At 48.3% G+C, this 16042-nt stretch overlaps 4 protein-coding genes across 10 annotated transcripts; 2 read left to right on the top strand and 2 right to left on the bottom strand.

The window, feature by feature from the left end:
- Positions 1-36: 36 nt before the first annotated feature.
- oxt (Xylosyltransferase oxt) lies at positions 37-3877 on the top strand. Its single transcript, XM_001354003.4, has 3 exons — positions 37-1027; positions 1093-1253; positions 1426-3877. Exons 1-3 carry the CDS (start codon positions 325-327, stop codon positions 3202-3204), a joined length of 2643 nt encoding a protein of 880 aa, XP_001354039.1. The 5' UTR covers positions 37-324; the 3' UTR covers positions 3205-3877.
- Elp5 (Elongator complex protein 5) lies at positions 3766-5198 on the bottom strand. The gene is made up of 3 exons (XM_001354002.4): positions 5030-5198; positions 4262-4949; positions 3766-4206 (listed from the first exon to the last, which is right to left on the bottom strand). The coding sequence occupies exons 1-3, from the start codon at positions 5076-5078 to the stop codon at positions 4113-4115; spliced, it is 831 nt and encodes a 276-aa protein (XP_001354038.2). The 5' UTR covers positions 5079-5198; the 3' UTR covers positions 3766-4112.
- Positions 5199-5630: 432 nt separating this feature from the next.
- Positions 5631-11075, top strand: LOC4812792 (cytochrome b reductase 1). Of its 6 annotated transcripts, XM_015187943.2 has the most exons (6): positions 5631-5773; positions 5865-5969; positions 7467-7810; positions 9831-10040; positions 10123-10486; positions 10548-11075. In XM_015187943.2, exons 3-6 carry the CDS (start codon positions 7510-7512, stop codon positions 10720-10722), a joined length of 1050 nt encoding a protein of 349 aa, XP_015043429.1. In that variant the 5' UTR covers positions 5631-5773; positions 5865-5969; positions 7467-7509; the 3' UTR covers positions 10723-11075. The 6 variants fall into 6 exon arrangements, with proteins under 6 accessions (XP_015043429.1, XP_015043428.1, XP_015043427.1 ...); XM_015187942.2 differs by lacking the exon at positions 7467-7810; XM_015187941.2 differs by having other exon boundaries at positions 5631-5969.
- Positions 10832-15088, bottom strand: LOC4813884 (adenylyl cyclase X E-like). Of its 2 annotated transcripts, none has more exons than XM_001354000.4 (11): positions 14957-15088; positions 14757-14897; positions 14545-14698; positions 14039-14492; positions 13252-13971; positions 12975-13190; positions 12673-12916; positions 12241-12599; positions 11774-12177; positions 11533-11718; positions 10832-11463 (listed from the first exon to the last, which is right to left on the bottom strand). In XM_001354000.4, exons 1-11 carry the CDS (start codon positions 15044-15046, stop codon positions 11138-11140), a joined length of 3294 nt encoding a protein of 1097 aa, XP_001354036.2. In that variant the 5' UTR covers positions 15047-15088; the 3' UTR covers positions 10832-11137. The 2 variants fall into 2 exon arrangements, with proteins under 2 accessions (XP_001354036.2, XP_015043426.1); XM_015187940.2 differs by having other exon boundaries at positions 14039-14387.
- Positions 15089-16042: the final 954 nt, after the last annotated feature.

Below are 16042 nucleotides of genomic sequence, written 5' to 3'. Positions count from 1 at the left end.
AATTAATATCGTTGTTGCGTCTAACAGCACCCGCTCGGGGGACTAACAGTGCTAGTTTGCGCCTAACAGCACGCTGTGGGCGAGTGGAAGGAAAAACACGATAAATTGCAAGACTGCGGGTTGCGGGGGCGTTTTTATTAAAGAAAAATGCCATTAATTAGTCAAATGTACATATCCAAATGCACCGACATCCAGCAATAAGCAGTGTATCATGCCGCCGCATCGTGGCCACAGTCAAACGCAAAGAAATAGCAACGCACACAACCTGTACGACACCACGCGAAGGAGGAGCAACAGCAGCCGCAGGAGGCGACTTCAGTAGTCATGGAGCAATCGGTGTCCGCACGCTGGCTGCGACGATATCGGCCGGTTTTGATCATCCTAGTCCTCATCTTTGGCATCCAACTGTTCCTGGCCTACAAGTCGGTGGACATTGGTGGTGGCAGCGGCTCCGGACTGGACGTGGACGCCGCCCAGCGCTCGCAGCGTGATCTGGCCTCGAATCCGGTGATAGCGGAGCCGCCAGAGAGCCTCCCCCGTCCTGCCAGGCTAACCGCCAATCAACTGGGCTTTCAGCCCGAATGTGATATCCAAGCCAAGGAAGCAATATCGGCGCTGCAGCGCGCCAAAACGAAAGACTGCCGCCAACATATCGCACAGATCGCCTGTTCCATACAGGCGGGTCGCTTCTATGCCATCCAGCTGAAGAGCAGCTGCCCGTCGGGCAACCACACAGCCAACGTGTCCCTCGGCTGTTATCGCGACGAGAAGGATCGACGCCTGCTCGGCGGCTACTACACCAGCTTCAAGAACTCCAATTCTCCCAATCTCTGCCTGGAGCTTTGCCTGCAGAGCGGCTATCCCTATGCCGGTGTGCAGTATGGTCGCGAGTGCTTCTGCGGCTTCGATACTCCGCCCAAGGCCGCCAAGCTGCCGGACTCCAGTTGCAACATCAAATGTCTGGGCAATGCCAGAGAGATCTGCGGAGGCTTCTATGCGATGAACATCTACGAAACGGGCATTGCCAGTGAGTACAGTCGAGTGATGGTCTTTTAACTGGACTCGACACTAAACGAACCCAATCTCTTGCAGAATTCACTGCCCAACTGGCGGCGAGCACCCCACCGACGGGGGCCAAGCGCGTGCGGATTGCATTTCTGCTGACTATCAATGGCAGGGCGCTGCGTCAGGTGCATCGACTGCTGAAAGCCCTGTATGCACCCGAGCATGTCTACTACATACATGTGGACGAGGTAAGTCCGAATTCAAAGTCAATGACCGGATTCCGGCAATTAAAACGTGCGCTCGCTCGACGATTCTGCCAATTTGCACAATTTAATGCTGGACATTTGTTGTTGTAGCTGAAGGCTGGGATGAATTGCTATGAAATATTCATTTGACTGGGGCTGGGGGGTTTTCTTTTAGCGACAAGATTATCTGTACCGCAAACTGCTAGAGCTGGAACAGAAGTTCCCCAACATCCGCCTGGCCCGCAAACGCTTCTCCACCATCTGGGGCGGGGCCTCGCTCTTGACCATGCTGCTCCAGTGCATGGAGGATCTGCTCAAGTCCAAGTGGCAATGGGATTTCGTTATAAACCTAAGCGAGAGCGATTTCCCCGTAAAGACGCTGGACAAACTGGTCGATTTCTTGAGTGCCAATCGGGGCAGGAACTTTGTGAAGGGCCATGGCCGGGAGACGCAAAAGTTCATCCAGAAGCAGGGACTGGACAGGACCTTTGTGGAGTGTGACACGCACATGTGGAGGATCGGAGACCGCAAGCTGCCCGCCGGCATTCAGGTGGATGGGGGAAGCGATTGGGTGGCCCTCTCGCGGCCCTTTGTGGCTTATGTGACGCATCCCAAGAAGGAGGATGAGCTGCTGCAAGCGCTTCTTAAGCTATTCAGACACACGCTGCTCCCAGCGGAATCGTTCTTCCACACGGTCCTGCGGAACACCCACCACTGCCACACGTATGTGGACAACAACCTCCACGTGACCAACTGGAAGCGGAAGCAAGGATGCAAGTGCCAGTACAAGCACGTGGTTGACTGGTGCGGCTGCAGCCCCAACGACTTCATGCCAGACGACTGGCCCCGGCTGCTGGCCACGGAACAGAAATCGCTGTTCTTTGCCCGCAAATTCGAGCCGATTATCAACCAGGCAGTGCTCCTGCAGCTGGAGGAGTGGCTGTATGGGCCCTATACCAGCGAATATCTGAACCTCCATGGGTACTGGCAGTCGCTCTACCATCACGAGGATGTGCACGGATCTGCGGATGACCTCGTCAGATCTGTGGGCGACAGCCTAATGCGCCTGGCTGGCAGTCAGGCCAGGGTCGATCCTCTGGAGTTACTGGAGCTCACGCACTACCTCCACCGGGATCAGTACAAGGGATTCCTAGTGCGGTTTAGTGCCAGGAGAGCCACCGGGCAGGATGTGCAATTGGAGACGCGAGTACGACCCGTTCAGCACGGAAAGCTGGCGCGGAATGCTCGGTTCAGCAAGAGATTACGCAACTTCGAGGTCTCCACGGACTTCGACCAGAAAGAGCAGGTGGCGCGAAACTTTGGGAAGCTATTGGGGCCACAGAGTGACTTGGTTCTCAGCTACACGTACCAGGGATCGACGGACTCCGGGGCTGCCTCACACTCGTACAACCTCACTCTGCTGTGGATCGATCCCCTGGGTCGCCTGCAGGACTTCAACGAGCTGCATGTGGAGGACTCGTCCACCGATTTAATCAACCACTCAAAAACCCTGCTTAGTCATCCCATCACACCTGGTGTATGGACAGCGAAGCTGATTGGACGCAGCTCCATCTACGCGCAGCTCAAGTTCCTGATTTCCCCCATGGCCTATGGGAATGGTGAGCCCCTGGAGACGACCCCAGAGGCGGAGAAGCGGAACGGTGGCCTGGGCATAGCCCTGCCGGACGACTTTGAGCTACCAGTGGAGTGGCAGCAGCATCTTCACACCGACGACGAGCAGTTCTCCCTGCGCGAGGAGGCCTTGGCCAACGGAAAACTCACCGGTCCGCCGCTGCACAGGTGGATTGACGATCTGGTGGGTAAATTCTTTCAGCTCAGGGAAAGCTGTGTGGTGGATGCTGGCACAGAACTGTCGCTGCCACTGTGCAGTGACGCCCCCTGGAGCTCGCTGGCCCCCGATCCCAAGAGCGACGTGGATGCCCTACTCAAATGAGGGAAAAGCTCTACTCTTATTAGGTCCATTGTATTGCCATTAATCCATTTTGTTGTTATTAATTTTCTAGTGTAAATACCTTTTCATGTCTCTGTGTATATCTCAAAGTGCAAGAATCTACAGATTCAGATTCAAAACTCAAAGAATTACACAATTTTTATGCTCAATGCACCACCAGTAGGGTTTTTTTTTCGTAGTTTGTGATAAATGTGTAAACTTGAAACTAATCGCCATCTTGACTCGGACACTCGGCTTGGGGGAAGCAGCAACAGCAACCCCTTCCAAGTGCAGATCCACCTTTGTTTTTGCTTTTTAGAGCATTTTGCAATATTAAATAGCCATTAGATTAAGTTAATGACGAAACAAGGTCGACGTCCGTCGCCTGCTTTGTGAATATGCCGCAGCGCACCGGACAGAACAGGACAGAGACACTCTTCCCCATCCATTCCACTCGCAGAGTGGGGAGCTTGCAACCAAAAATTCGAGATATAAATAAGGTTTAGCTAGATCAAATTCCGCAACTAAGTCATAAGATAGGGCCGTCACTATTAACTCTCGCTATTAAACTCTGTAAGCTCTGTGTATTCATGTAAAGTTTCTTCAATTTTTTGATTCACATATCAATATGCAACGCCAACAAGTTATCCAAAATAAATGAGCAATTCTACATGTACTAAAGTGATCGGTCGGTGAATCGGTATTTCGGCAACAATTTTGTGTAACCAGCACCAGAACAGTGGTTCATCATAATCATAATCCATCTTCATCTGTTGTTTTGGGGGTCGGATTTCTGGACCGGACCTTGCTTTGCTCCTTCCTTGCAGGTATTCTATGAGTTAAGTAGGTTTAGACTTAAATAGACTTAAAGCCAAGGCTATTTGTACTGCCGTTTGCTGCTGGAGCGCACATTAGATGCACAGATCCTCATCGGGATCCTCGTCATCGAAGTCATCATCGGCATCGGGTGTGTAAATTATATTGCCCTCAGCAGGCTCGCTGGTGCTGAAATGGCAACATATTTAGTTGAGAGACAGATCGGAATTCGATGATGGCTCACCGTTCGTATGGCAATGTGAGAGCGTTACGCGCCACTACTTCATCCTCGTCCAGTTCTATTTTGAAGGTGCTGCTGGCCGGCTCTGCTGTCTGATCAGCCTCCGGCGATGGCTGTTTGGGCGAACCAACAGCTGCTGGACCGTCTAGAGGCGTCACTTGAAACTCTGTTTTGGTGATCCGGCACGCGTAGCGTTTGTTGGACACCCCGCCGCCGGGCTTGCGCGATATCAGCGATAGCAGAGTCTCCGACTCCAGGCGGAGAATCAACTCGGCTAGATACTCGCAGCCGGCGAGGATGTACTGCGCATGGTGATGCTGCAAGTGCTGGGGCGAGGCCCAGAGGAACACACGTCGCACGTGCTCCGAGCGACGCAGCCTATTGAGGAAGCTGAAGATGTACGCGGGTGTCTGGTAGCACAGCAGGTCCGCCAATGTGGGCAGTATGATATTGTATTCGGCCTTTGTGCTGCTGCTCCCCGTATCCGTGGTAGGACTGGATTTGAAATCCGCGGCTTCTCCAGACTGGTTGTTGTTGTTGTTGTTGCCGCACTCATTCAGCAGCGCCTCGTAGCTGGACACGTGCCTCAGATTGCCAATTGGCAGCGTTTTGATTGTGCCCGCCTCTTGCCCCTGCTCATGCAGCAGGCTGTCAATGAACCTAAGGGCAATGCGCTCCCGATTTAGTTCATCTGCAACGAGGAAAACGAAAAGGGAATGTGGCGGCACTGCTTATGCACTTGGCACACTTAATTTGTTGGTTGGGGCTCACCTATTATGAAGACCACCTTTTGTTTGGTCACCAGCAGGTTGGAGAGCATTATATGTGCATTTATTTATAACTATTTATGTGAGAAATCGTACAAAAATTGTACACTTTGCTTTGTTGTTGTTGAGACGATGCGATTTCTGTTAGCCAAGAGGCGTTAGTGTGTTTTGTTAGCAGCGATATTTTACTATCACATGCTGCCAGAATTTCAGAGTCAATACAAGCTAGGTTCGAAAAAAAGTGCCAGAACAGCTAAAACCGGAACCATAGGGTGAAACTGGAAATGAAGGATGGTCCCAGTGGGAATCGGAGTGGAATCATTTTGAACATTTTTTAAATGCTTATATATGCAGCTATTTATGATATAGCCTTAAATATGCTAAAGCGGCATCAGTGCTGCACAAAATACCAAAAACGAAGGGTCACATTGATTCTGGCTCGTATAATCAGGGCTGGAAAATATATGTTACTAAAAGTCAGATTGGGAAATGCTAATTTAATCTTGTTAAACTTTTGAATGTTAGTTGAACTGAGAACTCATTTTTACATTTTTCGGCGAAATGTTATTTCTTTGTCTGACCCTCGAATTTTACTGTCGTTCCAGCCCTAGTATGTCTGTGTCCCGCTTTTTTCCAAATGAGTGAGCAAAGCAAACTTGTGCGAGCATTTAGACCATGAGTGGATCGATTTGTAACTCGAAACCCTTAGAGAGTGAAAGCCACCTGACCTTGCACTTGATTTGATAAGGTAAATAGCCGGTCAATGAATTCATGACGTTGTCGCAGCCGCTGCTGACGTCGCGAAATCTTGTTTTTTTGTGTGTTTTTTTTTTTGGCAGCATCTAGTGTTGTTTTGATTATTTGTGTGTCGCGTGTGGTCCAGCAAAACGTTTACAAAATTAGTCAAAGTATAGTACATATTGGACGCTGACTAAGTTTGAACTGTAAGTACTGATCTACATATACATATTTCTTATCCACGTATTAAAATGTACGAAAGTAGAACGTTGTCTTTCGCTATCTTCCATATCCAACAAGTGGTTCCCAAGTAGCTCTGTGTGTGTGTGTGTGTTGTATTACTGTTAGAAAGCGTTTGCGTGTGCGCTTGCATGAGTGTTGAATGTTTGAGCTTTCAAAGAAAAGCTCCATTATTGTGGCTTGCAGCCAGCAGGCACAGCAGGCACCCAGCATGGAAGGGCGGGCTCAACAGAGGGTGTAGGGTGCCGCCGCCCACGCAGCAGCCTTTGCAGACATTTTCACTGTTTTTCCTCCCATATGGCAGCGACAGTCATTCGAACGCAATTCGTTCAACAAGTAGAGAGTGTCGCAGCAGAAAAAATTTTGCATTTTTCCATTGTTCTCCGACAACTTAAAGTTTTATAGAGTGCTGAAAAGATAAGAAGAGATTCAACATTTACACCAACAGTATTATCTTAATCGAAAAGAAAGTAATAAGCATACGCCATGTTGTTCACCCTGGGTAAGTGCCCCATCATCAGAAATCAGTCAGTGCCGGCGGAGAGGGTGTGGGTACTCGTGTTAAAGAAGGAACTTCAGATGTATATCACATTATTATGCATAGAACATTATAGTCAAAGTCGCAATTGAAATGCAGCTCACTGACGGACGGGGCATCAATAGAGTAAGAGGAATGCAAAAGGTGCCCACCACCCACCTTCACCCCCTTTCGAACAGCCATATCTGGTCTGGTGTGGCATACTAACCAGAGTTCTTCCCCTCACACTCATCTACCCTCGCCCGGACTCCCCCGCCCTTTCATATCCATTTAAATCCGCACTAGTACAAACTAAACAATTAGCTACGCTTTAATAGCACCAACACATTTTGCCGTGCCAGGCAGTAAAAGCTCTTTTGGTGTATACCCTTGAAGGGGGTACATAGTATACAACACGGAATGAAGCATCCCCGAATCCATTAAGTGTACCCAGGAGGAAGTCGGCTGATATAGTCGACACAGCAATGTCCGTCTGTGCTTTTTCTCAACGAAATAGAGCCTTAAGAGTGTACAGTAAGGTCCGATTTAAGTCGGACAACAATGTCATAAAGTTGTCGTTGGAAACACGCAAACACAGTCTAACAAGAAGCCATTTTGTAGAGTCGTCGAATTTCAAGGGTATACAGACATCGGCGCGCTGAAGTTGGCTTTGCTGCCGTTTTTAAGCTCCGGCGGGCGGCGGCTGGCGGATGGAAAACTTTAAATTCACTTGCGCATTGCACGTTGAGGCGTTCGGTTGTACTCACTCGTCGTATCGCATCGTATCGTAGGTCGTGTCGCTGATCCCAGTATCGTAGTACCATAGTGCTGTATTTTTTTAGTAGTGTTGTTGTAGAGTTGCTGTAGTGTTGTGTCTTGTGGCAATTAACCGTTAGCGTTGCATGCCATTTGGTGAACTATTGATTAATCAGTGCCCCCGAACCAGAAGCCACCAAGCCAACCACCGACCACACCAGAGTCCAGCAACTATGTCAAAGGATTCGGACATAGAGCAGGCGGCGGTGCCCGCGAATGAAATCAAAGTGGAGCCAGTAGCCGCCACGCCAGAGGAGCAGCTAACATCCTCCGGGACGACCACTGCAACGACAGCCACTACAGTGATCTCCGTGACGAATGGGGGAGGAGAGAAGGCGGCGGCTGTGGCGGAGAAGCCGCCCCAGCAGATGACTGCTGTGGAAGTGGCTGCTGTGGCAGCCTCGGCCACAGTAGCAGCAGAACAAGTGCGCCCAGCAACAACCATTGGAGGCATTGAATTGGCAGCCAGCAAAGGTACAACAACCACACACAGCAACAGCCAGCAGCAGGCCAGACCAGACCAGACCAGACCAGAGTCAGGGGCAGACAGGTGCAGACAGTGAATGGCTTTGCAATTCGGCTGCAAGTTTGATTAGTGCAAAGTAAAATCAACAACCTGCCAGTGCTACTGCCACTGCCACTGCCAGCAACAACCACAAGAGTTTAGTTTAGTAAAAGTTATAACAAAACGCACAGACAAACACATAAAGAGAGAGAGACCGTTAAAAACTGCATTGCCATTGCCACACCTCCCAACATGCGCCCGCCACGATGATGATCATCATCATCATCATGACGATGAGCACGACTCGAGCACGAATTTCACTTTAGTTTTTCAACAGACATACTCGTACTCGCACAGTATATAAGATATACATATACCTATACCTATATATACATATTCATATATAAATCTCTTTGCTTTTCTTTAACTCGCTTTATTTATTTTACTTTTGCTGTCTTCACATTTTTTGTACGCTTTTCCAAAGTCGTCATCGGCGGAGAGGTTTTACTTTTCATCTTTTACGAGTATGTAGATTGTTTCTTTCAAATTTTGCGCACGATCTGTTGCAACGCTTTGCTGATCAGCCCAGACAGACGCCCTGGCACGCCCACTTAACCGTCATAAATCACAATCATAATCATTAATTAATATGCCAATTAATTTCACTTCTGAACGAAAGGATAAACACACAAGCCCGAATCTGGAGCATCGTATTCAAATTTATTGGATAACTGGGGGACACGCGTGTCTTTGAAGCAACGTAATGTCTCTGCCCCATACAGCATACCGCATACGGCAGCTAGGGGTAATTTACGGCAGTTTACATCTAACAATTTTCCTCACTTTTGATTGAGTTGTCATTTGCATACGAGTATGACAGAGTTCAACATCTGATAAAAGGCCTTTATCGAGGGTGACTGCACCAAAGATTGTAACGTAGTACTACCAAGGTTAATTTGAAGTCTGGGGATACAATTCTTTTAGGGATAGATAGGCAGATAGATAGATAGATGTGTTTCCTAAACACACTTCCAGTCGCCAAATTTCCAGGGGAATTTTTAATTTATTTGCAGGTTTTATGAAGATGCAAGATACAAAATACTCGAACCACGATGCTATTTAGAGCGTTTTGATATCATTCCGTTGGAGGAAGCCTGCTGGATGCTATCTAACAAAAACATATGAATATTTTGACAGAATGTTCGTTTTTTCGTTCGTTCGCGATAACAGAAAGTTTACTTTCTTTACGGCGTCTTGGCAGACACAAATTTTGACTTCGATAGCATAAATAATTGTTAAATAAACAATCGTAAATGTTTACGTGAGTCTTTTAGGAGAATTCAACCAGATATGGGATTGTAAGTGTAAGAACCGAGTGGTTCCAATAATTCTGTGTGTTTTTTTTAATGTCTAGATCTCGTTCAGGGTATTTATTTATCAGAATCTCAGATTGCTGGCGACAAAGCAAGGGCTTTGTTTCGTGTAGCCACATGGCTACTGATGATGCTCCAGATCGAATGTCTGTCTGGCTGCCGGGGAAAGTGGCATGTGGCATGTGGCATGTAGCATGTGGCAGGGACTATTCCGCCAATTCCAAGCAACATGTGGGCTATAATCATTCTTTATGGATTATGTAGCAACTACAGCAGCTTTGTAATCAACGAATGTGGTTATCAGCACTGGATTTTATGGTTGTTTTAATCACCTTCAGAAGTATAGGCCAGAAGGCAGTTGTAAAGTAAAACCGAATAATTTAAAGATGCAAAGGGAGGGAAAAATGTATGGCCACTAAACAAATGTTGTTGATTGGGAATATGGAAAAGCTTGAAGAATCATAGAGGGGATGGAATGTGTGCGTGTGCTTGTGAGTTTAATGATAAGATCGCATAAAAGTGTGGCAAAAGAATGCTCGGAATTCTCGGGGGCATATGGTTAATAGAGTTTTTGAATTCTATTTTTAAGAAATACTCTTTCTGCCTCTCCCTCTAGGCGGCACCAAATCCAACATGGATCCGGCGCTGATCAACTTTAAGGTGCTGTACGTTCTGACGCAGCTGTGCGGCCTGACGATGATCGTGCTGGTGGGCACCTGGATAGGGCAGCACTTTGGCGGACTGGGTGGAAGCTCCAATCCCAAGCTGGAGTTCAACTGGCATCCGCTGTTCATGACCATTGGCTTCATCTATCTGTATGGCAACTGTGAGTAGAGCTGCAAGCTGCAAGCGGAAGAGGTGCAGACCGCCGACAGCAGACTGCAAACTAAACTCCACTCCCATTTCAGCCATTCTGGTGTACCGAGGCTTCCGCACCACGCGCAAGAAGACCCTGAAGCTCACCCACGCCGGCATCCATATGGCCGCCTTCGTTCTAACAGTCATTGCCCTGAAGACGGTCTTCGATTCGCATAACCTGAACAGCCCGCCCATACCCAACCTGTACTCGCTGCACTCATGGCTGGGTCTCTCCGCTGTGATCATCTTCTCGCTGCAGTACGTGGCCGGGTTCGTGGCATTCCTCGCTCCGGGGATAAGGGAGAACTACAAGATTGCCATGATGCCGCTGCACATCTACTTTGGTCTGTTTGGTTTCGTCCTGGCCATTGCAAGCGCCGTCATGGGCCTCACCGAGAAGGCAATCTTTGCAATGTGAGTGGATCTTTGATTTGTGATTTTCTGACAATGTCTAAAGTATTCCCTCTATCTGCAGCACTTCTCCACCGTACTCCACCTTGCCACCTGCTGGTATCCTGGCCAATGTAATCGGAGTCCTGTATGTGGTATTTGGTGCTCTTGTGGTCTACCTGGCCACGGAGCCGTCGTACAGGCGTAAGCCCATACCCGAGGACACAGCTCTGCTGAGCTCCGGCTCTGCCAATGAGTAAGGCACTGCTACTACACTGCTACACACACCCCAAACCAGCTGCTATGCTTATATTTATGCTCAAAACTGTGCACAAAACCCAAACGAAATGGAAACCTGATACGATGTGGTGCTCTGTTAACGATTCATGCTGTTTATTTTCGTTGAGATGCATGTTTTACCCCCTAGTATCAATATATATTTAATGTGACTATGTGTAATGGAAAGCTATCCACATACTTATACACAGATTACCAGTTGTGAAAAGACGTCTGCGAGTGCTCAAATCGAACGTATTTAACCTCATATAGAACATTTGCTTATATGAATATCTATGTGTGTTATATATTCTTAATAAATCTATATTAATACTAAGTGAGAGGTGCAGGATCGGTTGGCTCCTTCTCCTACTCCCCTTCTGGGACATCGTCCACATTTTACAGATAATCGACCGTAACTGTCTCTTCAGTGCTATCTGAGGACGTCTCGGGCTCGTCTTTATTGTGCTGAAACTTCAGGGAGTCATCCAGGTCCACCAGATATGTGGGATAGTTGCCCAAGCCTTTCAGCCAACGTTGCCCCCGATAGGCGCACCTGATGTTGAAGCGACGCAGCACCTGGGCAGTGGCCTCGGCCACCTGGATAGCGCCCGGTAGTCCGCTGCTTGTCAAGCGGGATGCCATGTTAACGGTGTTGCCCCATATGTCATAGTGCGGCTTCGAGAGGCCCACAACTCCAGCCATTACAGGCCCATGAGCGATGCCTACGGCGATGTGAGACTGCGGTAAGAAATCTGGGTACTTCCAAAAGGTGGGAGGGGGACAGATCTTACCGATTTTTAGGAACCCCCGAGAGCTTTTCGGCAGATCGAGCTCGTAGAAGATATCCGCCACCTGGATTTGGTTCATGATGCGCAACAGATTAACGGCAAATTCGGTCATGACCACAACGGCGTCGTCCAAAAATACGTTACTTTCAAAGCCCTCTGATGCTGTTGCCGTTTCGAAGCGTACACTATCTGCGGATATTAACTATTCAAGAGCTTGCTATGGTAAGAAGATGGAAGTGCCTACTTGATCTATTCATCGGCTCCGAAGTATTCTCTTTTTTGACAGGAATATTGATCGAGAAGTCGGTATAATGATCCACTTCGAGACCACAGGCAGCCAAGTACGTCCAGCCCATCACTTTGATCTTCTCGATCTTGTATTTGTGGCCAAAGTTCACCAGCAGCTCGTCAAAGTAGCAGATGAACTCGTGCAGCACTCGGATGCCAGCCCGGTCAGCCTCGTAGTTCTCGATGGAGGCGAACATCACGGCCACATTCTTAAAGTTCTCGTAGAAAAGCTGGTCGTTGCGTCGTCGCTCAAGGAAGGTGTTGGCTACATGCGAGGGCAACATGTTGGCCATAATGATCTTTATGGACTTTGTTGTGTCCTCTGTCTGCTTTCGCTTCTCCTCGTAGCGCTCTCGGATGCTGCAAAGAAGGTAGGCAATTGTATTTTGTATTGTATTGGAAACGGTGGATGTGGATGCTTACAAAAAGGTCGCCTTGTAGATATAGGTGGAGTGACGCTGCTTGATCGAGAGGGCTATAAAGTAGGCAATCAGATACCAGGTGTGGGCCCATTCCGCCTTCAGGTTCATATTTGTGGTCTCCGATCGCTCGAAAGCGAATCCGTAGTGGGCGTGGATGGTGAACAGGTGGCAGCTGAGGATGAGCAGACCCAGGCCCATCTTGAAGGCCAGCGCCATGGCACCGAAGTAGAACAGCAGGCTGAGCACAATGATCACCGATTGAGTAACTACCCAAGGATGGAAGCACATCATCTGAGGATCCTCGTCGGCCAGATCCGACTCGATTAACTCAAACTCAAACTCGGCCCTGTTGCACGATAGCTGTGAAAGGGAGTGAGATTAGCTTTGACCACCAGTTAAATCAATGCGAGTGGAGGAGGTTGCCGATGCGTACCACGCCGTTCGAGGAGATTATGTATACAAGAAGAATGACAAATGCGGAGAGTGGTATGCCGACAAATATCGACTGCTGTTCGATATGCTCTGACACCCGGATGAGCCAACGGTTCAGGAAGAAGGAAGGCTGCCTCATGGGCGTCAGCAGATGGTACTGGACCCACAACTTCTTATAGCCGGCGGTCAAGCAGATGAGCACAAGCACAATTAGTATCACAAACAGCTCTTTGAAGTCCATGGACCTGCAAATGTGGATGATTATATGGGAACGAATCAGGTCTCTCAGTTAAGTCTGCATACAAAGGCACTGTAGCATTCATGACGGTGATCACCACTGCAGCGATAAGCACAACGACTAGATTGTACTTCATCAGCAGGTCTGGCATTTTCATAAAGGCGCATTCCCTGCTCGAGCTGTGAAAGTGCAGCAAACAAAGGGAGATCTGGGAATTGAACAGTTGATCCTCGCTGAGGTCCTCTCCGTTACTTTTGGGTGCTCGCCAGATGTGGATGCGTCTACGGGAGGTATCTTTAATACAAAAAAAAGGGGATAAGGAGTGTAGGTGTGTTTTCTCACTGTCCGACCGGCATGTGTTCCACCTCGTTTACTATCGTTTTCTGGGTCATCATCTCAACATCCTCGTAGATATTGCTAAAGCTCATACGGAACGAAGTAAGCGAGACATCACTTGAATCCTGCTCCTGATCGTCGGGGTCTGTAAAGTCGGAATGTCGACTACTGACCAAATACGTGGTGACCTCCGCCTTCTGCAATATGCGGTCGTTCTTGGCGTTGTCCGTGCCGTCCTCGTATACGTACTCGTCGTTCAGCAGGTTGAGTGTGCGATTGGAGATGTGTACCTTGCCCGGCTCACCCCACATTTCAAGGCGGTTGGTGATATCCACGTCCTTCGACCAGATGTCGTAATGCCACTTGATGTGGCCAATGACCCCAGCGAACACTTCGCCCGAGTGCACACCGATGCGCATGTCGATGTCCAGCTTTCGTTGCTCGCGGACCTCCTGAGTAATGCTGATCATGTCGAGGGCCTGGTCCACGCAGCACCTGGCGTGGTCGGGGTTGTATACGGGAATGCCGGAGACACAAATGTAAGCATCCCCGAGGAACTTGATCCGTAGCGCGTTGTTCCGCTTGGCGGCCAGATCGTACTTGACAAACAGCTCATGCAGGATCTCGACCAGACTCTGCACATCCAAGGTGTTGGTCAGGTTCGTGTAGTGCACCATGTCGGCTACCAGTATGGACACATCCGGGTGGGGTTCCACAAAGAGTTTGCTGCAGGCGGATCATCAGGGAAGGATCATCAGTAAGAGAAGGTAAGGGAAGGGAGTCCTTAAAGTACCGCAATTTCGGGATCTTTTTACCCAGCCGTTCATCCTCGATCCGCATGCAGATATCCTCCTGCAGTGTATGCGCCACTTTGGCAGGCATAATGGACTCCAGTAGGGCTTTTTCGTTCTTCATAACCACCTTGAGCACAATGCCTTCGTAGACCAACTGATGGCGACTGAGAATAATGCGTCGTACTTGGAATACTCTCATCGTGAAAAAGAAAGACATTACGAGATTCTGGTAAAGGAGATAAATCGCATAGCACAGGAGGTCAGCACTGAACTTGCCCAACCGCCTGTACGAGCAACAAAAGTACACCAGGGATGCGGTCAGTCCCAGGATATAGGGCCTGCCTTTCTCTAAGAACGCAATCGGCAGATAAAAGTAAACAGCAACCAGGACAACGTGATCGTAGCAGGCCAGCAGCGGTTTGTAGTCGCCATGAGAAATTAGCATAAAGGTGTCTGAGTGGAGCACAGATCATATATCTAACGAAGAACTGAATCAATTTCCTACCCGTAATTATTAGCAGAAAAACCATCACCCAGCTGGCTATCATGTTGAAGACGTAGTAGTTGCGTTCGAGGTTATCCTTTAGGCAAACCATCATGACCAGTGGCGTCAGAACAATTACCAACAGGTAAGGAATCAATGCATAAAACCGTACATTCTGAAATCATAGAATATCGTCTTTTCAGATCCAGTGCAGACCGCCAATGGATCCTCACCTTGACCAGGGTCAGCAGCAGTATAATGTGAACCATCATCAAAAATTCTATGACCATAATAAACTGAGCCGCATTGTTGGCGGCCAAACGCCTCATGTAATGCCACACGCAGCCTTCCATTTGGAGCGCCCGGCACTTTGCCTGCAATGTACGAGCAGATAGCTTGAAATACTCGCCCCGTATTTGCACAGTTCATTTACCTCCAAGTGCCTCCATTCTAGGGTCCGAATGTTGCCCAGCGAGCGGCCGTCTCCCACATCCTCATTAAAACTCGGCCGTGGAGAATCCATTGTGATTGTGCTAATATATATAATATAATTAATATTTTGTTTCTGATTTAATTACAAGCTACAAATAGCTTGATATCCTATAGATGTCCGATAACTGAAAGGGCATGACACGCCCAGATCGCCACGAAAATAAAGAAAACCAAACAAAAACATGTTTTTTATATGTATGGCATACTTTTGTGATAAATTTTTTTAACTTTTCAGGCATAATTTTAGGCTGACCCAATGGCTTAGAATTGCCACGTGACGGTCCTCACTCAGGAGAAAAAGGACATCGGAGGATTGTACGTCTAGTCGCAAAGGGAAAACTAAAATTTTTCAAATCGGACTAGAATTGGTGTACCTAAAGCGATCAAGCTGAAAATTAAAAACGTAAATGGCAATATCCTGGTTGTCCTTGAAGCCAAAGTGGTTGCAAGCGATCAAGGACACTCTTCCGATTACGATGAGTTTTGGCACTCCCAGATCGGACAAGATATGGCGGAGATATAGCGGATTAAATATTTTCATGATGTGTAAATTAACATTTTCGGAAGGCTATATCTCAGACAAATGGGGCCAGATTGGCGAAGGACCTACTCTCTTAGGATCGTGGGGATCCAGCCTGTCGAATGGCATCAAAATCTCGACCACGAAAATGAGGCCGATTTTTGACAAATTCAATGATGGTTACATCATGATTTTTTGCGAAAATCGTGATGAGCTCGATGTCCTTTTTTCTGATGCCAATCGGTTGGCAGGACTCTCCCGATCACGAAGAGACATGCCACGCCCAGATCGGCCGCTGTGTAGCCGAGATATAGCCTGCAGAACAAACCAGTATTTGCATGAAATGCAAATCCACTTCTTCGGAAGGCTATATCTCAGGCAAATAGGGCCAGATCGGCGAAGGACCCACTCTCTCAGGACCGCGAGGATCCAGCCTGTCGAATGGCATCAAAATCTCGACCACGAAAATGAGGCCGATTTTTGACAAATTCAATGATGTAACCATCA

This window comes from Drosophila pseudoobscura, chromosome X, assembly GCF_009870125.1.
Source record: "Drosophila pseudoobscura strain MV-25-SWS-2005 chromosome X, UCI_Dpse_MV25, whole genome shotgun sequence".
Taxonomy (NCBI): domain Eukaryota; kingdom Metazoa; phylum Arthropoda; class Insecta; order Diptera; family Drosophilidae; genus Drosophila; species Drosophila pseudoobscura.
The sequence above is the reverse complement of the archived record's forward strand: the minus strand, read 5'-3'. Positions and strand labels throughout refer to the sequence as shown.